This window comes from Chaetura pelagica, unplaced genomic scaffold (genome assembly GCF_000747805.2).
Source record: "Chaetura pelagica isolate M959 unplaced genomic scaffold, ChaPel_1.0 scaffold50, whole genome shotgun sequence".
Classification (NCBI taxonomy): Eukaryota; Metazoa; Chordata; class Aves; order Apodiformes; family Apodidae; genus Chaetura; species Chaetura pelagica.
The window spans coordinates 2442498-2464653 of record NW_009952366.1 but is presented as its reverse complement, the minus strand read 5'-3'; the positions used below and the strand labels follow the sequence as shown (position 1 = coordinate 2464653).

The window sequence follows — 22156 nt, the reverse complement described above, 5'->3', positions numbered from 1 at the left end:
TTAAATCTGGCAGTGAGGGACCACCTGTTGTTTTGTGATGAATTCTGAAGGACTATCCTGCATCCTTGATGCAGTCTGACCAATGATACATATCCAGTTAGAAAACAGATTCTCTCGGAACCAAGCACCAGTCTTCTGAGCATGCCTCCCATGTTTTCTTAAGCCGTGCAAGTAATGCAGCTTTATACAGTGATAGTGCTATGGATAACATACTGATTAATGGAAGGTTAATGAAACAGAAATTAATATGATGCTATGCTAGAGGTACCAAGCCCAGTTTATTCTGAAGGGCAGTAATGCAATGTTTAATGCATGACAGGACAGAATGATGCAATTTCTGTTGGAATTGACTCATCAGTGAGAGCTCCAGATAAATCATGTTGCTGTCCTGCAAGCTGCTATATCTAAAATAATACATGTATGACCTTTTGAAACACTTAAATAAATACTGATAGATGGTTTGTGCCTTTTAAACTGAAAATACCTTTGGCTTATTGCAGTTAGAAAAGGATTAAAGACCTAGAGACAAATACTAACGTAGTTTCACTTATGCAGCTGTTACATTAAATACCGAGAAAATGGTTTCATTTTAAGGTATTCTCTGAAATCATTACTAGTAACTGGGACTGAGAAGCTGCTCTAATTTACATCACTAGAATGAAAGGGAAAAAAGAAGTTTGAAATGCATCTAAAAGTAGTAACTGAAGTACCAATACTGTGGTTTACAGTCCCAAAGCTCCACCAGAACTGCTTACAAGCTTCATGTTAATGTATTACTGGTGTTTGCATTCTGATTCTACCTAGGTATCTCAGTCAGAGCTGAGAGTCACTGAACCCATAAATGGGCTAGAAGAGGGTATAATCCTTGGAAGAATTTACAGCCTAGAAGACAAAACACATAAAAAGAGGACTGGACATTTGTTTAGCCCAGATATACAGGATACAGTATTAGGATTTCTCTGTTGGCTTAACTTTTTTTTTTTTTTTTTAAGAATTGGTATCAGTCAAACTGAAGGTGTCATTCCCTCACATGTTAGAAGGAAGATTTATAGGATTGTGAACCCTCCTAGAGACTGTGGTGAGCGTGAAGCAGATCACAAGCCTGTAGGCTCTACTGTGCTTTAAAAAATTTGGGCTGACTGCCAGAGCTGGGGTTGCTGAGAGGTAGTAACAAGAGGGAGAGTGAAAGTGAGTAGGCAATGACGGTAGTCTAGGGAATGAATGAAAAGAGGTTAAAGTGGAGTTCAGTAGGCAAATGGAGTGAGGTTCAACTTCCAGATCCTTGGAAGCTATTGCGAAAGGAAATTGTCCTTTCAGCTGTGAGATTGGTGATAGTACTTGTGGTGAAGGAGGTTTTAGGTCTGCTGTTTTGAAGTCTCATCTTGGTAAGCTGTGGGCTGGGTTTCAGTGTCTTAACCTGCAGCAGTATGAGGTGCTTCAACTCAATTATTGTGCAATTATTGTTCAGTTATACCTTGCAGTTCCCCAGTGTGTGCTATTTCATCACAGCATAACAGCCTTCATCCTATAGACCAGATGTTACAGCAAGTCCATAAGCAAAAGCTGAAAGGTCTCATGTATCCTTGAGTAATTTCTGATTCTCATCAGCTAGCAGTTCTTTATTAGACTGCTTCTGTTTTCCCTCTTAAGGTTTTTCATGAAGCTTGACACATAATCTAAATGTCTTTTAAGACTTAATTGTGCAGGTGGATTTGCACATACTAGTTTTATCCCATGTTAATCACATGGGATAGTAGTGAAGAATTTCTTGAAAAACATTCCTCCCGAAAATCTTATGGCTACCTTTAGCATGGCAGCTGCAAGCACAAGTCTATCTGTCTTTTTAAATTATTCATTTTGGTAAATTGAAACACATACTCAAACACAGGCATGTTTGAAACAGCAGGCTTTTTAAATTGATTTGCTTTCAGGTGTTACAGATATGTTTAATTCTTTCCTATTTGTAAAAAACTATTGAAAACATCAAAGCTCGTAAGAGATGAGCATTTCTCCTTTGAAAATGTGATTGTGATTATACATTCCTTGATGAAGAATACAGGGAAATAAGGCAACCCTGCATTTGAAACACTAGGTCTGAAAAACTTAATCTACTTTGTTTAAAATGTATCTTTAATATATTCAAGTACAGCTGTTAAATTGGGAAGTAATGGACTTGAGCTTCTATATTTTATGTGAAGTACATACTCCATTTTACCTGATAAGAGTAATCTTGTTATGATGTCAAAATATGAACAAATAGCCTATCAGTCTTCAGTAAGTGAAAAAGCAAATGAAAACAATCCTCAGCAAGTGAATATTTAAGACCAACCAGTGGACTCAATTCCTACAATTTGGGAGTGGTTTAATATCCTTTTCTACTCTTTTCTTCTCTTGTCAAATAATTGATATAAGCAAAAATAGGTAAATGAAAGCATACGGTTTCTAAAGAAAATTTCTTTTGCATAATAAATACTTGAATAACCTTTTTTTATTTTTTCACAGATACTTTCAGTAGAACAAACATTCAGGAACAGAAGTCCTTACTCTTGATTGCCTTCTATCAAGGACCCATCAGGCATCATCTTCAGTCTGTTTCTTCAATATTTTTTGCCAAGCACAGGGAGGGCTTTCTTTGGCGCTTGTCTGTCTTAGCTGAACTTCCTTACTGTTTTTCTCATATTACAAATGCCCAAGAACAGCAAGGTAGTGAAAAGAGAACTAGATGATGAGGTCATTGAGTCAGTTAAGGACCTTCTCTCTAATGAAGACTCTTCTGATGATGCCTTTAAGAAAAGTGAACTTATGGTTGATGATCAGGAAGAAAAAGATACAGATGTTGAAGAAGGCTCAGATGCAGAAGATGAAAGACCTGCTTGGAACAGCAAACTTCAGTATATTCTGGCACAAGTTGGATTTTCTGTGGGATTGGGCAATGTTTGGCGATTTCCATATCTGTGTCAGAAAAATGGTGGAGGTAAGTTCTGTGATAACTAGTTGTAGCTAAATGATGAAGCTAACCTTCCAGATTTCAAGGTTAGCAGAGATAATCACAGCAAAACCTGCCTCAGCATGTCAGTTTTTTTCTGTGAATTTCTGCCAGCGCCTATGAGGAGAAACCCATATTCTCTTTATTTAGACACATCTGTTAAGTATAAGATTCCTCGAAGATTCCATTTCCTCATTTTAGGGGAGAAGGTTCTTGATAAGACCTTAACTAGTGGTCAAACCAGTGGGTAAGCAAAACATGTATAAATGGAGGGTTTGCATTATTTAGGACTTGGCTATTGTGTTGCTACAGTGTTCATTGTAGTACTTGGGCAATAAATCAAGGCATTAGATCTGCATGTGCTTTAAAGACAAAAGCAGTATTTGGTCTTTCATATTTACTGGTACTATGCTTCACACCTTTACATTTTAATTGCTTTTAGCTCCGAAGCTATTTGTTCGCTATTTACTTGCTTCTAGAACAAGGACATCTCATAGGAGTGAAAAGGATTTTTTTTTTACTGCTAATGAATAATTTAAATAATTACATTAAGGGAATGCATCTGGTTTTGCTGTTATGTAGTTAACTATTTTCCTAGGTAATTAGTTTTGTAAACAACAAGTTTCCTTTCACTTAGAACAATAACAACAAGCTGTTTACTTGTTAGCTGTCCATCTATGGTCTTGAACGTAACGTGAAGAGTAAGGCTGGAGACCTTCCTTCCTCTATGAATGCCTGATTAGGGTGCTATGTTCATGCACATCTTATTTTGGCTAGTTACTTAGCTGAATTCAAAAGAAACCTATCACTTTTGTGATACAGAAAGTGAATCTATACTATAGGATAGAAAATAAAGAATAGCAGTTTATTAGTGCTGGATTTTAAAAGTTGAATGGCAAAACTGATAAAATTGAGGAGTATAGAAATGAGCCTAGAATATAATTGCAGTAAAACTGTATTTAGTTTTCTTACAGTCAGTTCAAGCAGAAAAAATTGAATGTATGCTTTCAAGTATTCCATCTCCAGGATAAAGTCTAAATTCTTCCATATCTCATTATGATATTTTTTTCTTCCTGTTTTTTCTCCTTTATTTTGTAGAAAAAAGTCATTCTCTAACAATTTGTGTGGAATCTAAAATTTTATTTGTCTGTAAGTGTAATAATAACTGTAAGGAAACTTGTGGAATGTAGTTTCTCAAAAAACGTAGCTTTTCAGTGGATGACAATCTCCTGTAGTCTATTATACAAAGCATAGATTTGAAAATGTATGAGTTGAAAAAATGAATGCATTTCTTAACAGTTTTTAAGACAAACTGATTCACAGTTTAATGATCGTATATTCTGTATCATTTCATCCTGAGCATGGTGTCAAGCTCTTGTCTCAAGGATGATGAATTACAGTTGTTTATTTTGCGAAAGACTTTGTTTAATGTAGGTAGTTACTAATTTAGCAAACCCATTGGATTCTTCTTTGAACCAACACAAAAGATCTGTTGGTATGCACCTCATAGGCTATTGTTTTCATGCTGTCAGATGCTTTTAAAGTTACTCTGCCAGTGAGACAAAATTTAATTTAAATAAAATATAAACGTGTTAAATTAATTTATTTCACATATTAGGGGACAAAACCAACATAAACTTTCAGGGATTAATGTACTTCATTAATCAAACTGGAAAAAGTAAATATGGAGTAATTCCAGGTTAAAATTAAAATGTTTTCCCCTGTGCTATCATTGCAGGAACTTGGATATGTAACATAGTCTGTGGAGACAATGTTTTCTATATGTGACTGAGACAAGGGTGTACTTGAGTTTTAACAATAATTTTGCAACATTTTATAGTACATTGCAGCCTTCAGAAAAACAGAAAAAGGCCAGTGATCATTAGAGCTAAATCTTACTTGGTTTTCAAGGTAGTCGTAATGCAAGATGGAGAAGGTGATATAAAACATTGAAACATAGAAAGTATGTTAGTGCCTGCATATGTGTCTGCCAATGGGCAGGTAATTCTCACAAGTATGTAAAAGAATAGAGAGGAAAGGAAAAGTTCAAACACATGGTGAAAAAACCTATGCACGTTTTAAATGAGGTTCTAGTTTTCTGCTACGCATTTCATGTATGTTTCATTGAGTGGTTTTGTGCAAGCTGTTGTAAATATAAGTGTCAGAACTGTTCTGTAATCTTTTGTTGAGAAAGCTTTACTATAAATATCTGCTGAAGTCTTGTGAGTCTAAGGTAGACAGCCTTTCTGTGGATTTCTATTCAAGTGAAGCATATGGCTAGGTCTCCAGCAGCAGGGTTGTCCAAATATTTTTCATTTTATCTCATATTTTAAGGAAGTCATATCTGACAAATACCATCAGGCAAGGGAAGCAAGTTGAACAGTGGTAAACTAATAAATTTCATGGAATCACAGAATCATGGAATGGTTTGGGCTTGAAGGAACCTTAAAGATCATCTAGTTCCAACACCCCTGCATGGGCAGGGACACCTCCCACTAGATTAGATAGCTCAAAGCCTCATGAACCCTGGCCTTGGACACTTCCAGGGAGGGGACATCCACAGCTTCCCTGGGCAACCTGTTGCAGTGTTTTACCACCCTCATGCTAAAGTACTTCTTCCTAATATCCAGTTTAATCTGCTCTCTTTCAGCTTGAAACTGTTGTCCCTTGTCCTATTGCTGCACAACCTTGTAAAAAGTCCCTTTCCAGATTTCTTGTAGGTCCTCTATTTTAAATTTAAATTTAAACCAAATCTTCTGGTTTGACTTTTTTTTTAAACTTCTGGGACAACAACAACAAAACCAACAAAGTAAACATAGAAAAGACAAATAGTTATATTTGGGCTAACTTCTATGTTACTAGAGGATTTCATGGTGAAAAATTGGGTGTTTACTACCCTGGTTTTGAGAGAGATTGGATTTGTTTAGGGCTACAGCCTGTAGTACACAAACACTCCTGACTTCAGAGCTCTGTACTGCTTCGGAGATGTATTTGTGGCACCATGTTTAAAGGTATCTTGTGTATAACTATGCTGCACTAGTGCTTGGACATCCATAGGTATCTTTCCAGTCTCTGTTTCTGGATTTGGTTTATACCAATGTTGTCGTTTATTTTCATGAGCATTAACTTAATTTTCCTGGTGTGTGGGTTTTTGTTTTTTTTTGTGTGTGTGTGTTTTGTTTGTGGGGTTTTTTGTTGTTTTTTTGAAGGTCAGTCCTTTTAATGTCTCTGTGACATAGAAAGTAAAAAGAACTAGTAAAAAATGATAAACAGATAAAAGCTGTGAGCAGCATAGGGAAATCTGTAGCAGATTATCTTTCCATTGTATCTTTAAAAGATTGACGTGAGTCACATAATAGTTTTTACACTTAAGTAGTCTGGATTTTATACTGAAATACCAGCATATTGAACAGATAAGTCATGTGGTCTTGTAAAAAACATATCAGCTATTGCTGAAAACTGATAAGGAAATAAAATGTCAACTTGCCACCCAGAGAGACCTGGACAAGCTGGAGAAGTGGGCCCAGGTGAACCTCAGGAGGTTCAACAAGGCCAAGTGCAGGGTCCTGCACCTAGGCAGGGACAACCAGAGATACGAATACAGGCTGAGGGAAGACGTGCTAGACAATAGCCCTGTGGAAAAAGACCTGGAGGTACTAATGGATCAAAAGATGGACATGAGCCACCAATGTGTAGTTGCAGCCCAGAAGGCCAACCACATCCTGGGCTGCACCAAAAGAAGTGTGGCCAGCAGATTGAGAGAGCTGATTCTGCCCTTCTGCTTGGGTGAGACCTCACCTGGAGCACTGCATTCGTCTCTGGAGCCCCCAACACAAGAAGGATGTGGACCTATTGGAGCATGTCCAGAGGAGGACCATGAAAATGATCAGAGGGCTGGAGCACGTCTTTTATGAAGACAGGCTGAGGAAGCTGGCATTGTTCAACCTGAAGAAGAGCAGACTCCTTGGGGACTTCATGGTGACCTTCCACTACCTGAAAGGAACCTATAAGAAGGCTGGGGAAGACCTGTTCACAAGGACATATAAAGATAAGACAAGGGGTAATGGTTTTAAGCTAGAGAAGGCTAGATTTAGGTTGAATGTTAGGGGAAGGTGGTGGATCACTGGAACAGGTTGACTAGAGAGGTGGTGGAGGCCTCATCCCTGGAAACATTCAAGGTCAGGCTTGATGGGACTCTGAGCAATCTTTTCAAGTTGGAAATGTCCCTGGTTATTGTAGGGAGGTTGGCAGTACATTCTACAATTCAATGTTAAAGAGGGAGTGGTCATTAGAAGCTACAATCTAGTTGTATAATACAAGTGAGAGCAAAGGAAATATTCCCATGTATTCCAGTGGCTTCTTTATTTAGCTTTTGATCAATCATTTGTAATCACTGCCTTGAATTCACTGACTTCTATATTATTTTGTGAATTTTGATTTAAACTGTATTGTCAGACTTAACATTTAATTGTACTTCAGCGTGATGAAAAATGTATTATTTTGCTAGTCTATTTCTTCATTAAAGCTTATTAGTTAAAGGGATTTTCATCCTTTAGGCGGTTTTGTCAATAGGCATACTGGGATATATTTAAACTGTGGAAGAGTAGTGACAGAGGACAAACCTCTCAGTCGGATAGACTACAAACCGGCAGATAAAACATGAAACTTTTTATCAGGGTTTTCCTGATAATAGCGGTTTCTATTTTGTAATGATAATAATTTCACTTGTAGGAGCATAGTAGACTGTAAACCTATAGTGCTTTGGGGCTCAATTATCATAACTTTAAAAATTCTACCATTTTACACTGACAATCAGCTCTTCATCTGAACATCAGCTTCTTGCTAGCTTTCTATTTGTAAGTCTCAAGTAAGCTACAAGAACTGGGATGTCTCCTCAAGACAGTGGTAAAGCTCACCTTCATGAATAAGAATTAATTCAGACACTAAACAATTAATTAAAAAATCGCACAGCAACAGTTGAAACAAATCTGGAAAGTATTTAGATTTTCAGGTTATATCAAGAATGGCTAGGGGAAGAAAAGTTCTGTAGTTATCTGTATGCTAGTAGTTATGTCATCTTGCATTATTTCTTCTGAAATTGTTTTCCAACTCTGATCACTAAGAGTCATATTTTTTTTATTTCCCCCCCTGAGCATTTGCAAGAACTTAAATCCAATGTTAATATTCCATTTCTATAAATAGTGTTGCATTACATACGTAATGTAATATCAAGAGAGACAATTTACCAGTTATCCCATTACAGTGCTTGGTTAATAAAAATTAAGAACTCAGAGCAGTGCTTTGCACAGTACTGACATTCACAAATTTCTGAAATCTTTTGTATCTTTGTCATTAATTCTAGTGAAAGAGGGATAAGGCGTATCTTTTTAGATTTATTTTTTCTTTATGAAGTTGAGATGAGGGGTTTTTTTAATATGAAAGGCAGTCTTTAGAGCCAAAACATGCAAAAAGTGATATTACAGTAGAATAATTTTGAAAATGTTAAAAGGAGACCTGAAAATCACGAACCACACAGAACTGTAATATTTAGAAGACTGCTTAGCTGGCAGAACTAGTAGACAATGTAACAAATTGTGGAGGCTGTTCAAGGCCAGCATGCATACTTTATTGTTGTAATTCGACTAAAAGTTATGCTTATTCAGTATTCTAACTCCACAGACCCATGTTTTCCTGCACCAGGAAGTAAGAGACATGCTGAGCTATTTCCATATTAATTCTGTTGAATGATGAAGTGAAGATGTGTTACAGTTCTTTGAAGTATGTCTAGCTTCAAGCGAAGGCTTGAAATGAAAAACTTCCAAAGATGCTGTGTTTTTATGTTGACTATAGGGCACAGAAGCCCTTTTGCAGCTCTGATACACAGTTATATAATCCATCTACATCTGAGCTTTATTGCAGTGAAACTCGTACTTTTTTTCTGTTATGTCCTTCTTTTGGGGAGGAGCACAAGATCAGAAGAGAGCTCAGCAGGTTTGAGCAATCAGACTAGAGCTTCATGTGCTCTAAACAAACCCTGTAATATGGAGGTGAGGTCTGCTGGCTTCCCACACTGAATTACAGGGTTGGGTTGTGTATAATGCAAAGTGGATTTAATGCCAGATTTATTTAACTCATTTAGTTGAATCTAACTGATTATTCTTGCAGTTTACATTGATACTGCACTATGGAGCACCCACGTCAGTCCAGTCTTTAAACATGTGCTTAACTTTGCAGCCTTGTGATTAAGGTTGTGGACTGGAACACTGAAGAGCTGGGTTCAGTTCCTGCTCTAGTACAGTCATCAAGTGGGATACAGGGTAAGTCACTTAGGCCCCAATTTTTTTCAGCTGTTCAGGCTTGTCTCTCAGCTGTGCAACACCTGTATAGTTAAGACTTCAGGTGTCATTTAGAGTAGTGTTACTATTTAAAAAACTACGTATTGTTGGCATTCCATTAATTGTATGACCAAATTATTAAAGATGGTGATGCCAAAGCTTCTCATTTGCAATGTGAATTTACAATATACTTCTGTCTCACAGAATTTTTGAGTGAATGCTTATGACAAATCAAGGGTATTTAATGATATTATGTGTTTTCTACATTCTTAAGATATACAGTAGCCCTCATTTTCGAACATAGTTGTTACTCTATTCCTCATTTTCTCTCATGTTTATTTTCTTCTATCTGTTGTCTCTCTTTTCATAGTAGAAAGTAAGTCCTTTGCATTCTTTACTGAATAGGAATTTAACTGCTGCCTCAGTAGAAAGAATACTTGAGTAGACAGTCTATACTGTGCTCAGATGGGATAGGTAGACCCTGATGTTTGGGTCTGTGAAGGAGTATTGTAACCTCAAAACCAGTATGTTGTTCAGAGCCTGGCATAGGTTTTGACCAAATGCTGCGCAAACAATGTCATTGCATATCATGTAATGAAAATAAAACACAAGGAGCTGTTTCATTACTAACAACAGCCTACAGACTGACCTAAATAAGATCAATATTCTTTATCTGGTCCACCACTAGTTTTTCTCAGATTTACTTTCCTCTTTTTTCCTACTTTTCTTAGACATAAGGCTGTAGCTACTCACAAAATCACAGAATCACTGAGGGGGTTGGAAGGGATCTCTAGAGATTATCAAATCTACCCCCCTGCTAGAGCAAGATTGCCTAGAGCATTTTACACAGGACTGCATCCTGGCAGGTTTTGAATGTCTTCAGAGAAGGGGGCTGCACAACCTTTCTGGGCAGCGTATTCTAATGTTTTGTCACCCTCACAGTAAAGAAGCTTCTGCGTATGTTCAGATGGAACTTCCTGTGTTCCAGCTTGTGCCCATTGCCCCATGTCCTGTTACAGGGCACTACTGAAAAGAGTCTGGCTCCATCTTCTTTGCACCCACCCTTTAGATAATTACAGGCATTAATAAGGTCTCCCCTCAGCCTTCTCTTCTTCAGGTTAAAGAGTCCTAGCTCTCTGTCTTTCCTCATAAGGGAGATGCTTCAATCCCCCAGTCATCTTACCCTTCACTGCACTCTTTCTAGTAGTTCCCTGTCTCTCTTGAACTGGGGAGCCCAGAACTGGACATGGTATTCCAGATGTGGGCTCACTAGGGCAGAATGGAGCGTGATGCTTCACATCTTCACAAGATCTTTCTAATGGAAGATGATGTCCAGTTTGTGTGTTTTTCATGAAGACCGAAACAGCAAGTGGACCTAAGTATGAGTGAATGGTACTAGAAAATCTGAGGTGTTCTGCATGGCTTAGAAAGGTTTTAAGTTTTCTAAAATAAACAATATTCCACAAGATAAGCTATCAACTCAGAATATGCAAATGACAGTGCATTTTGATAGACTCCTAAAAAAGCCTTAGCAAATTGACACTGAATGAAGAAACTTAAAGTAGGACTTAGCTGGAGTTGAGAATAAATCTCAAATTTGTTTCTCAACTTTGATCAGCTCCTCTCACAGATATGAGTAGACTGATTATACACCTTAATAGTGCTGAGTGTAAGATGCTGAGCTCTTCAGATCTTTGCTTTGTAGCTTGCTCTGACATGCTGGAGTCTGCATCCCTCAAGTGCTTTTCTCAAGCCATACAGGGCTTGCAATAAGAAGTCTTGAGCCCTTTGAGCTAGGTGGCCAGCATAGTCCTCTGAATTGCCGCCCAAGAGCCACGCATTTGAAAATTAGATGCCACATTGCTAATTGCTGATGCCTAAATGTTTTTTTTAGCTCTAGTCCTAATTACTCTGCAGCCCCAAGGATAAGGCTCCAAACTTGTTGGTACATTTAGTGTATGGATATATTTGCTTGCAATTAGTTCTACTGGAATAAATGGAGATGCATCCTGTAGTTAGAATTGTGTATGACCACTTCCTTGAATAAGACTTTGAAAAAATGAATTGGTTTAGATATGAATTTCTAACTGTAAAGTAACAGATACATTTTCAAATATGTCTTTAAGGAGAGTTGGCCAGTACTGAAAGATCTGGATCTACAGTACTCCCATTTTGTGTCCTCCTCATGTCTCTAGGCTTTTTCTGGAGCCTCGTAGAAATGGGCTGATAGAATTTTCTTGCTTAGCTGTATAGAGTCATTATTCTGTACATTGTGAAATCCCCCTCCTAAGCATCTGATGTGTACATGGAGAAGTCAATGGGATGGTCTTCTGAAACCACTTAAGATCCAATAAAATGCAGAATATTACACACACAGAGTGTTCTATTTTTCCCTTAGAGATTCGGTCCTGCTGCTCTGTTGAATGTCAAGGTGTAGATTTTTTTTTAAATAAATGTTGATTCGGCTACTGATTCCATCACTATATCTCTAAAAAGTTTGATCAAATACACAGAATTTCACACAAGCAAACAACTAGATTAGATAATAACTCACTCTCAGTATGATTTGCCTCAAAATGTTACAATGCTTAAGAAATTTGATGTCTGGGCTTTTCATATCTTACAAGACATATGGTCAAGATTCAGGTAAAATTAGATTTTGCATGTGATAAAAAAGCTTTATAGTGAATTACACCGATTCAGACTTGATGCTATTACAAGGTTTCACATTTGTTGTGTAAAGTTCTGATTCTTCTCCCTCTCACTCTGCTGTATACTTTGTTCCTTTCATAGGTGCCTATCTTGTGCCATATTTAATCTTGCTACTGATAATAGGGATTCCACTCTTTTTCTTGGAGCTTGCTGTGGGGCAGAGGATCCGTCGAGGGAGTATTGGTGTGTGGAATTATATCAGCCCCAAACTTGGAGGGATTGGATTTGCAAGCTGCGTAGTAAGTTTTTAACGTTAATCGTGTGGTTTGCTTTCAGTCCATATGATTTAGATTTACTATTCTGCTGCAGGAAAAGGCCAATGATTTGCAGATGGGCTTCAAGGTCAGTTGATGATGTTCTGAAAGATCTTAAAACTTAAATAAGTACATAAAAAAATATTAATAGAGATATGGCAGTAAAAGCAGTCAAATTGGATCTTTTTATTGTTTTGAAATTAGGAATTAGGCAACTGGGTGGTCTTTGTGAGAAAAACAGCCTGTAAAGGTGTAGGTGTTGCATAAGAAAATCAGAAAAGTGAAAACTTAGGAAATGTCAAGTTCTTTACTGGGGCAAGCCATTCAGGTCTTATTCTGATTTACAGTAGTTAAAATTAGGTTGGGTGACTGATACACAAGAAATACACAGAAGTTTAGTAGCTGGGTTTTTTGAAATGTAATTAATAAATGTAACTTTAAAAATATGTTTCTTTTTTATAGGTATGTTTCTTTGTGGCCCTGTACTACAATGTTATTATTGGATGGAGTCTGTTTTACTTTTCCCAGTCTTTTCAGCATCCATTACCATGGGACCAGTGTCCTCTAGTTAAAAATACATCTCATACCTGTAAGTCTATATTAATATTATAAAACATTATATGTATAAAATGAGAGATTTGTTAATAAAAAGGAAAAAAAGTACAATTTGCAAACTTACTTGTGGAAGAAAGTGTTGTATGCAAAGCTGGTGTTGCATATTAATGACATGGCACATTATAATGCTTGGAAAAAATAGAAAAAAGAAACCTAAAATAAATATGTTTTATTTGTAAAGCAACATCACTATCAACAGCATTTTCAAGAGTAATTAAATTAGCAGAGTGCTGCTTAATGTGTTTACATTGAAAAAAAAAAAATTCTGATATATTTTTTCCTGATTTTGATACTGTTTTATATGCCTTCCTGGTGAAAGACAGGTAGAATATGGATATTTTGACATTTCAGTTACTAGGATGCTTCCTGGTGACAAAAAATGTTGAATTACTAACAAAGCAGAAAATGGAAGATTGTAAACATCATTGAAATGCATATGATAAAGCATTCTTGACTTTGTGAACCTATAGAAATTAAATAATTTATCATTGGTTTGTTGCTATAATGAGATGGTCTCAAAACAGCATTAAAAGTTTCTTCTCCCTAGGTTTTGGTTTTCTCATAACAGTTACACACTTTTAATTATTCTTGGTCTTGAAATATGAAATACTTAATTTCTTTTTATTTTGGATCTTATTTTTTTTAAATTACCTTGTGTGGTTTTTTTAACCCTTTAATACAGAATATAACCGGAGACATTTGAAAAGTTGTACAACATTTTTATTGTGTCTTTGCCAGATTTGTTTGCTTCAGTTGTTTGAAAAGTCAGTATTTGTGAATGTTGGCACTCAGTCAAACTGACTGTATTGCACAGGTTATTGTCCATTAATGCAGCCACAGTGTTTGTCTACTTATGGACTCTTACCCTGCTTAAATATTAAGATCTATTATGTTAGCATAACTTTAGCAGAGGTCATGTGAACTAAGCTTTAACACGGAAAATACTGTATTTGATAGTATTCTATCATTTTTGGCAGTGTGTTTCAGTGAAGATCTGACACCTGTGTAAGGTTTCTTGAAATTACTGTATTTTTTCCTTTTCATTAATAAGCCTTGACTCAGAACCTAGCTTAGAGATGGGATTGATCGTCAGATACAAATAATTTTTTAAAAATTAAGTAAGTATTCGAAGAATTCTTATGTGTTATGTGTTTAGATACCATTCACACAATCTCTTAAATTGTTTATAATGTGAGTAAAGCAGAATTACACTATAATTAAAAATCACTTCTAGAATACACATTGATATGGCTGTGTAATAGGCATTTTTTCCTTTTCTCATCACCTTGATACCATGTTATTTTATCATTTGAAATAGTAATTGCCTGTTGACTTGAGTGTCATATCAAACCAAATACAACTGAGAATCTGTTTTCTATATATTTCAAAATTATGTTCAATTCCAGAGAGCTTCTTTTCATAGCATGTAAGTCACAGTTTCATATGCAGGGAATCTAATCTTTTGTGTGGTAAATGAAATGTATGTCTTCATCTAGTTGTGGAGCCTGAATGTGAAAAAAGTTCTGCAACCACTTACTACTGGTACAGAGAAGCACTGAATATTTCCAGCTCTCTGTCAGAGAGTGGGGGTTTAAACTGGAAGATGACTATCTGCTTGCTGGCTGCCTGGGTCATGGTATGCCTAGCCATGATCAAAGGCATTCAGTCTTCAGGCAAAGTGAGTATACTGTTTACCTAGATGAAGGTGTTTTACTTTGAAACTTTTCATGACATTTTTGTTCACCGCACCCTCTGTTTACTTTCTTATGATACCTGTAGGAGCAGGTTAGAAGCTTTGACTCACCCCAGTATTTGTATGATCTCAATGTTAGTAGTTAAGCATTAAAATTTTAATAATTTTAGTGGGAATTATAGTAATTTAGTGGGAATTTAGATCTGAAGAAGAATAATAACAGCATATCTGTTGCAAGTAACTGTACCTCAGTTTTATAGTGCAGTGTGGCTCTGTGTTCATGAGCGTCTAAGGAATTTGTTTTCCAAGTAAAGTCACAGTGTGATTGCAGTGCACACAGGTTCTCAAAATGCTTTGTCGTTTTTCTTGTTACTATCATTTTTATCCATTCTTCTGTCACTGACACAGTGGCTTTTCAGGATTCTGGATTGTTTCTTTTGACCAATAACTAATCATTGCTTTGCACCTGAGGATGTCACCTTGTATTCCTTCCCTTTCCATGCAGCTAGCTGGATTGACTAATGAATGATTTGCTAATTCTGTTCGTCTCAGTGGGATTTTCTGATGAAAAATCATTTGTTCTAATAGCAAAATTCTGTGCTATTAAAAAATTTGTCACTGAGGTGGAGAATTCTGTGACATCTTCAGTGTATTTCAGTTCAAGAAACAACTAACACATTTAATGAGAGAATAATTTTACTGAACTTCAAAGTACAGAATAGATTTGCTTTTCAGCGATGGACAATAAAAGATCGTATTTGATTACTAATCTGTTATTGCATTGGCAGTAAGTATTACTTAGTGATTTGAAGCCACTGGTTGTGTACTCTCCATTTGCTCTTGTCCTCTCCTGACTATCTGTTTATACTCTGTATCTTTACCATATAGAATCATCCTGGTTGGAAAGGACTTTGAAAATCATCAGATCCAACCATAACCTAAATCCACCAACCATAACCTAATCTACCCGTTCAGTGCTTAAATCATGTCCCTAAGCACCACATCTGTATTTCTTTGAAACACTTCCAGGGATGGTGACTCCACCACCTCCCTGGGCAGCCTGTTCTAGTGTCCAACCACTCTTTTGGTAAAGAAATTCTTTCTAATACCTAGTCTAAACCTCCCCTGCTGCAACTTTGGGCCATTTCCTCTCATCCTGTCATTACTCACTTAAGAGAAGAGGCCAAATCCCACCTCCCTACAACGTCCTTTCAGGTGGTTGTAAAGAGCAATGGGTCTCCCCTCAGCCTTCTCTTCTTCAAACTAAACAATGCAATGTACTTGAATCAAAGTGCATTTGTAAAGTGAAGCATTTTTAAAACAGTCTAATTCTGTCTTTCTCATTGTCATCTCATTGAATTGACACTGAATTTCCTGGGAAGCCCAGCAATTTGTCATCAGTTAGTCAGCACAATGGGAACTGTATTATTTCAGTACAGTACAGAATTTATTTTACAGTCATGTGATTTTGCTTTCTTCTGCAGAGACAAGGAGAATGGGAAATGTTCTGCATATTTCTTAGAGCATATGATTTGGTCATGTATCCAAAAGATAGCGAGTAGTGAATGAAAGTATTGAAAATAAAGTCTGGATATTATGTTAAGTTTCTTCTTCATGTTTTTCAGATCATGTATTTTAGTTCCCTTTTTCCTTATGTGGTACTTTTATGCTTTCTGATCAGAGGACTACTCCTTAATGGGTCAGTGGATGGAATTCGACACATGTTCACACCTAAGGTATGTACTTAATTTCTGTTTGCAGTGTATCAAAGTTTCAGTGGCAATTTGACCATTTATGAATGCTCTCATTTAAGCTTATTGTCTTCAGAAAACATTTGGCCATATTTTTGTTTGGTTAAATTGCAAAATTGTCATTGAGTTCAGTGGCATGGTATCAAGCCTTGAGGTCCAAAGGCTCTAAGAACAGTTCCATAGGTCTGTGTAGAGTTACCTCCCTTAGGTGAAGAGTTTCCATAGTTAGATGCCTTTACAAAGCTAAGCAACAGAAACTGCTGTTTGCAGGATTCAGGATGTTTAGAAAGCTCTAAATTCTGAAAAGTGAATCTTAAATCTTGCTATTCTCTATGATGGAAATGCCTAGTTTTGGGATATCACAGTGAAATGCCTTACCTTGAATGCTGTCATGATGTCACATAATTAATATAATTAATTTGTCCCTTTTGACAGAGGGCAGATTCGTTCCTTTTTATAAATAAATCAATGCTGTTTTGCATAGTAGCCCAAAGTACAAGACCTATCTTTAATACTGAAGTAGTGTTAAGTGCTCAGCACTTGGCTTTCCTTACTATGTTTCTTATGGTTGTCCTGCCAAGATAGCAAGCAGATCTAAGCATACATTTTTCACTGTCAACATTTTTGCAAGGAAGGTATCTTCCAGAAGTTTAGATTTTAAAACTACAGAGGTGAGAAGGGATGTTAGAAACAATTGTTTAGTCTGGGGATCTAAGTGCTGCCCACACCCATCTCAGATGCTTGTAACTGTATCTGGGCTACAGGAACAGCATGTTTGAGTAGTCAGAGCCATACTCCGGAACGCATATTGCTGGGCTTCATGCTATATTATTAAATGGACTTTCCAGTAAGTCTATTTTATAATATAGTTGAGCAGAACAGGACTGATGTTTCAAAAATTAAAGCCAAGCAATAAGATTATTAAAATCAGTTTGCATAGTGGTTAATGCCAGATGACAAGGTGTTGTCAGTTATTTTGATTCCATGTGTTTTGAGTATGTGGAGAACTGACCTCCTATCTAAATGACCTTTGTTAGCTATCACATTGTTATTCCTTGCATTGTGATATGCTGTCATGCTCAGCTTCACTCGCTGTCACTGCTTTAGAGTCATGGTTCTGCAGGAACTTGCAGATTGCTCAGGCAAATTTGGGAAGTCTGAGGAGCAGAGAAATGTAAGGCTTATGAATAAAGAGGAATTCTATAGCAGAGATGGAATACAGACATGAGAGTGAAGGGAGGAACCTCTTCTCAGCCTCAGGTCACAAACAAAACCATTTTGACCACAGGTGATTACAACACATTCCCACAGAAGAGCTGTGTGAGCACAGCAGGGGGCTGGCACACATTGTTGCAGGTGTGAGAGGTCAGGGCTAATGAAGAAGGGGAGAATTTCTCTTGTTTGACGTAGTTGATGAACACAGCAGTAATCCTAAGTAATACTATTATGAAAAGCCTAAAGAAAGGTATAGGAAAAGCCCATTGAAGCAAGCTACTTTGATGAAACAGTAGGACTGTATGAAGCTCAAATACAGAGCCCCTACAATTTAACAGAAAATAGAATAGAAAAGTATTTATAAAATTATTTTTAAGTGGTAGGCAATTTGTATCTGATTATACCAAATTATACATTGCAGAAAGCAAGAAGTGTTTCAGTACCTAAACCATTTAGATTTAGGAAAATTAAGAATATTCCTTGAGCTCCCTCCAGTGGAAAAGCTCTGGCATGACTGGGTGATACATGCAGATTGAACTACGTGCGGTACTTGTGCATTATAGTTGTAACAAAAATGTTAAGTCAGTAACAAGTTGCTTGTCATAAATACCTTTTTTTTTCCCCACATATATTTTATTTTAGCTCATATAATTAAATAAAGAAGGTATCTGCTATGTATCTATAATAAATATTATACCTGTAATTATTTTTTTTTCAAATATTTTTCATAACAACAACAGATTAGTTGTTTTCTTCAGAGTAAGACAGTCTAATGATGCTTGCAATGATGCTGATGCTTTTTAGTTTTACTGTTTTCAATAAGCCTAGGGTTGGAAAAAAAAAAGTTACATGCACAGATGTAAGGTTTTTCACTGATAAATTAATAGACGCCCTGAATCAACTTGATAAACTCAAATATTTAAATCTCATATGGACTTTTAAAATTATTCAGTATCTAGAAAAGTCTAAGATAGACAGATGACGGCTCATAACTTTGTAACAGGTAATTCTTGAACTATGGTCATCTGAGCAATACAGTTAATATATTTTTATGAAAGGCTTAGTTGTTCCTCAAATACATGACCCACTGAAATTAGGGTAGGTTCAAGGCATTTGGCTTGAGGGAGATTTGATTTGTGGACTGGACAGGTTGTGGTGGCCAGTGTTTCTTTCCTGTGTTGCGCTTTTCTTTACATATTTGCATGAAAGAGAATTCCATACACTCATGTGTCTCGTAGTCACTTTATTTTTTTGGAAGAGTTACAACAATGCAACTTTCAATGTAGGGATAGCATTTATAAGAGGGTTGATCATTCAAAAATACTTCTTAATTCTGATGTCAATACACTGATTGAAAAAAAATAAAAATGTAGTAAATATTGTAAAAAAAGAAAAAAGAATGTTTTCTCTTACACCTCAGTATAACTAGCAGTTATCATACAGCTCTAGTAGTGTCTCATTGTTTGGAACATACTGTATAGCATGTTTCTCTTTAAGTGCTCAGTTTAAGGTGTCTCATTCATCTTTCTTTTTATCATCATGAAAATGCATTTGTAGTAGAGTATTAGCATTTTATGATGTAGGTTGTCTTCCTGATTTGTTTTTTTCTTTTTTTTTTTTTCTCTTGTCTTTTCATATAGTAGAAATGCATTTTATAGCTGACATATATTATATCTAATTTCAAACAGCTTGAAATAATGCTGGAGCCCAAGGTCTGGAGAGAAGCTGCTACTCAGGTGTTCTTTGCCTTAGGGCTTGGATTTGGTGGAGTCATTGCCTTTTCAAGCTACAACAAGAGAGACAACAACTGCCATTTTGATGCTGTACTGGTGTCCTTCATCAATTTTTTCACTTCTGTGCTGGCAACTTTGGTGGTGTTTGCAGTTCTGGGCTTCAAAGCCAATATCATAAATGAAAAATGTGTTATCCAGTATGAATATTCATTTATTTTTATTATTTTTATGGTATATTTAATTTATGAGATAACACAGATTAAAAAGTTTGATTTTTCTGTTTTATTTTTTTTACAGAAATTCAGAGAAGATTTCAAAACTTTTGAAAATAGGCAGTCTGAGCCAGGATATGATCCCACATCATATCAATTTCTCAAGCATTACAGCAAAAGATTACAATTTAGTTTATGACATTATTCAGAAAGTTAAAGAAGAAGAGTTTGATTCTCTCGGTCTGAAATCTTGTCAAATTGAAGATGAACTTAACAAGGTGAGAGCAATAAGTAAGTCTTAAATAGAGAGATGCAGAACAGATGAATATTTGTAAGCCAGAAATAAACTGTGAAGTATACTTAACACAGAGTATCAGTACAGTGTACCTGTGAGCAGTGCACCTATGGAGATCCATGCAAAAACATGTTTCTGTGCAGGGGTGGATTCCAGCTTACCTGAGGACATTTGGATCCAGTATCTTACTATAGTTTTAACTGATTTGTAATATATTCTGAGCATTTTATCACTCTCCTTCAGGAAATTTTAAAGTTCTGTTTTTGAAAGAAATTGTACATGAGGATTTTTTACAAAGATTAACAAGTTATTCTTAACTAATTTTATAATTGCTTAATGAGTTTCATCCTGTGTTGAAATCTTTAAGCCAGACCTGTAAAAGAAGGGATAGTCTTCCTGCTTTTTCAGAGGGATTTGCAGTTTTCAACACTGACTTTCATGTAGTTAAATCAGTATCTGAAGCTAAAATATCAAATAGATGAGTTAGAGATTAAAAGTTGCTATACTACTCCTGCCATGTAAATTTGAAACAAATATGTATAGAAATTAATTCCTTTACATACTTACTAGAGAGAACAGAGTGTATTCTGTAGCAGTCCTGAATAATAGTACTAATTTGAAATTATCATTGAGAGGAAGAAGTGTGTTGTTAATGTCAATCAACTTACAGATTCTCAGCCAAATCCAATATTTCAGTAAATAGTATTAAGTTATTCAGTAAATAGTATTAAGTTCAATATAGATTTGGAAGAATCATGTATTAGATAGCAACGTGAAGTCAGCCTGTCACACTAGGAAAAAAAAACCTGTCCATTAAAAATGTGCTTTTTCTAATTGACAGGCAGTTCAAGGAACTGGTTTAGCTTTTATTGCCTTTACAGAAGCAATGACCCACTTCCCTGCTTCTCCCTTCTGGTCAGTCATGTTCTTCCTCATGTTGGTAAATTTGGGGCTTGGAAGTATGTTTGGAACCATTGAAGGCATCATCACGCCCATTGTTGATACCTTCAAAGTCAGGAAGGAAATTCTTACTGGTGAGTTGCACAAACTTTCTTTCTCAATAGAGTAGTAAGCTTAAAATTTGAGAGTATGACGTCTGGTTTTTTGACATGAAAGTTTACAGTGCTGACATTTTACAGAGTGGTAAATCACTGTATTCCAGACTGTACTTCCATGCACAGGCACGTTAATATCTGCAAGAAAAACCTTTTCCTGAATGCTACAAGAGCAAGGATATCCTACAACTTAAAATTTAATTGAGAATTTCTGTTACAGGTTTCTGGCTAGTCCTTCTGAGCTCTTTCAGAACACTTTCCTTTCCAGCCTGTATCACAGATCTGGGAAACAAAGGAAAATGAAAGAATGAAAATCCTTTTACAAATTATTCTAAGTAGTCCAGATGAAATCTTAGTATATGATGAAATGTTTATTATATTAAAAATCAGTGCAGGTACCCTCTAGAGAATCATATTTTTTGCTGTTGAATGTGGAAAGGAGCTTAAACAAGATGTCTATTTTTCATTATTTTTTTTTAAATCTGAGGAGAGTTACTTGGGATGTAGACTTATCATGGAGCTCTGATGATTTTGTAGCAGTTTCTCTTTTTGATATAGAACATCAGCATTAAATGTGAAAGTCAGGTTTCTGAAAAATCTTCAGGACATCTGCAAGGGTCTTGATGTGTTATGCACAAATTTAGATTTCATTTCAATACCTGTGATAGGAGGGATAGAAAACAAAATGTCAGCTATTTTAACATACATAACTCTGTGAAGAAAACAAGAATATATTTTAAAAGAATTAACCCCTGATGCAGCAGAGCACTATTCTTGCCTGACTGCTCTCCTTACCTTCCTTAGGTAATTAGTAGTGATAGGATGAGTGGGAAGGATTTCAAGCTGAAAGACGATAGATTTAGAGTGGGTATTAGGAAGAAATTCTTTAATATGAGAGTGGTGAGACACTGGAACAGGTTGCCCAGGGGAGTTGTGGATGCCCCCTCCTTGGCAGTCTCACGGCTAGGATGGATGGGGCTTTGAGCAACCTCATCTAGTGGGAGGTGTCCCTGCCCATGGCAGAAAGGTTGGAACTAGGTGATCTCTAAGGTCCCTTCCAACTCAAGACATCCTATGATTCTATAATGATCTTTTACAGGAAGCTTATTCAGCTTTTTTTAGATTTGCAGTCTGAAACTTTAGTTCTTTTAACATCTGATTTCCTGTAATTGATCTGGTGCTTAAGTAATACGTATGATGTTTAGCTTACCAGTTCTGTTTATTTTAGCCTAGTATTCACATTGTTAAATATTTAATGAGAAATAATCACTGTTAAATCAGGACTGCTGTAATATGACAA

At 36.2% G+C, this 22156-nt stretch overlaps 1 protein-coding gene across 1 annotated transcript in view; it reads left to right on the top strand.

The window, feature by feature from the left end:
- Positions 1–2500: 2500 nt before the first annotated feature.
- SLC6A15 (solute carrier family 6 (neutral amino acid transporter), member 15) overlaps positions 2501–22156 on the top strand; it is a 24789-nt gene continuing 5133 nt past the window's right edge. The window contains exons 1-8 of the mRNA XM_010007994.1: positions 2501–2974; positions 12115–12272; positions 12750–12876; positions 14399–14580; positions 16221–16331; positions 19250–19491; positions 19592–19784; positions 20643–20835. Of these exons, the coding sequence (XP_010006296.1) occupies positions 2686–2974; positions 12115–12272; positions 12750–12876; positions 14399–14580; positions 16221–16331; positions 19250–19491; positions 19592–19784; positions 20643–20835 (1495 nt within the window). The 5' untranslated portion in view covers positions 2501–2685. The remainder of the gene's footprint in view (positions 2975–12114; positions 12273–12749; positions 12877–14398; positions 14581–16220; positions 16332–19249; positions 19492–19591; positions 19785–20642; positions 20836–22156) is intronic.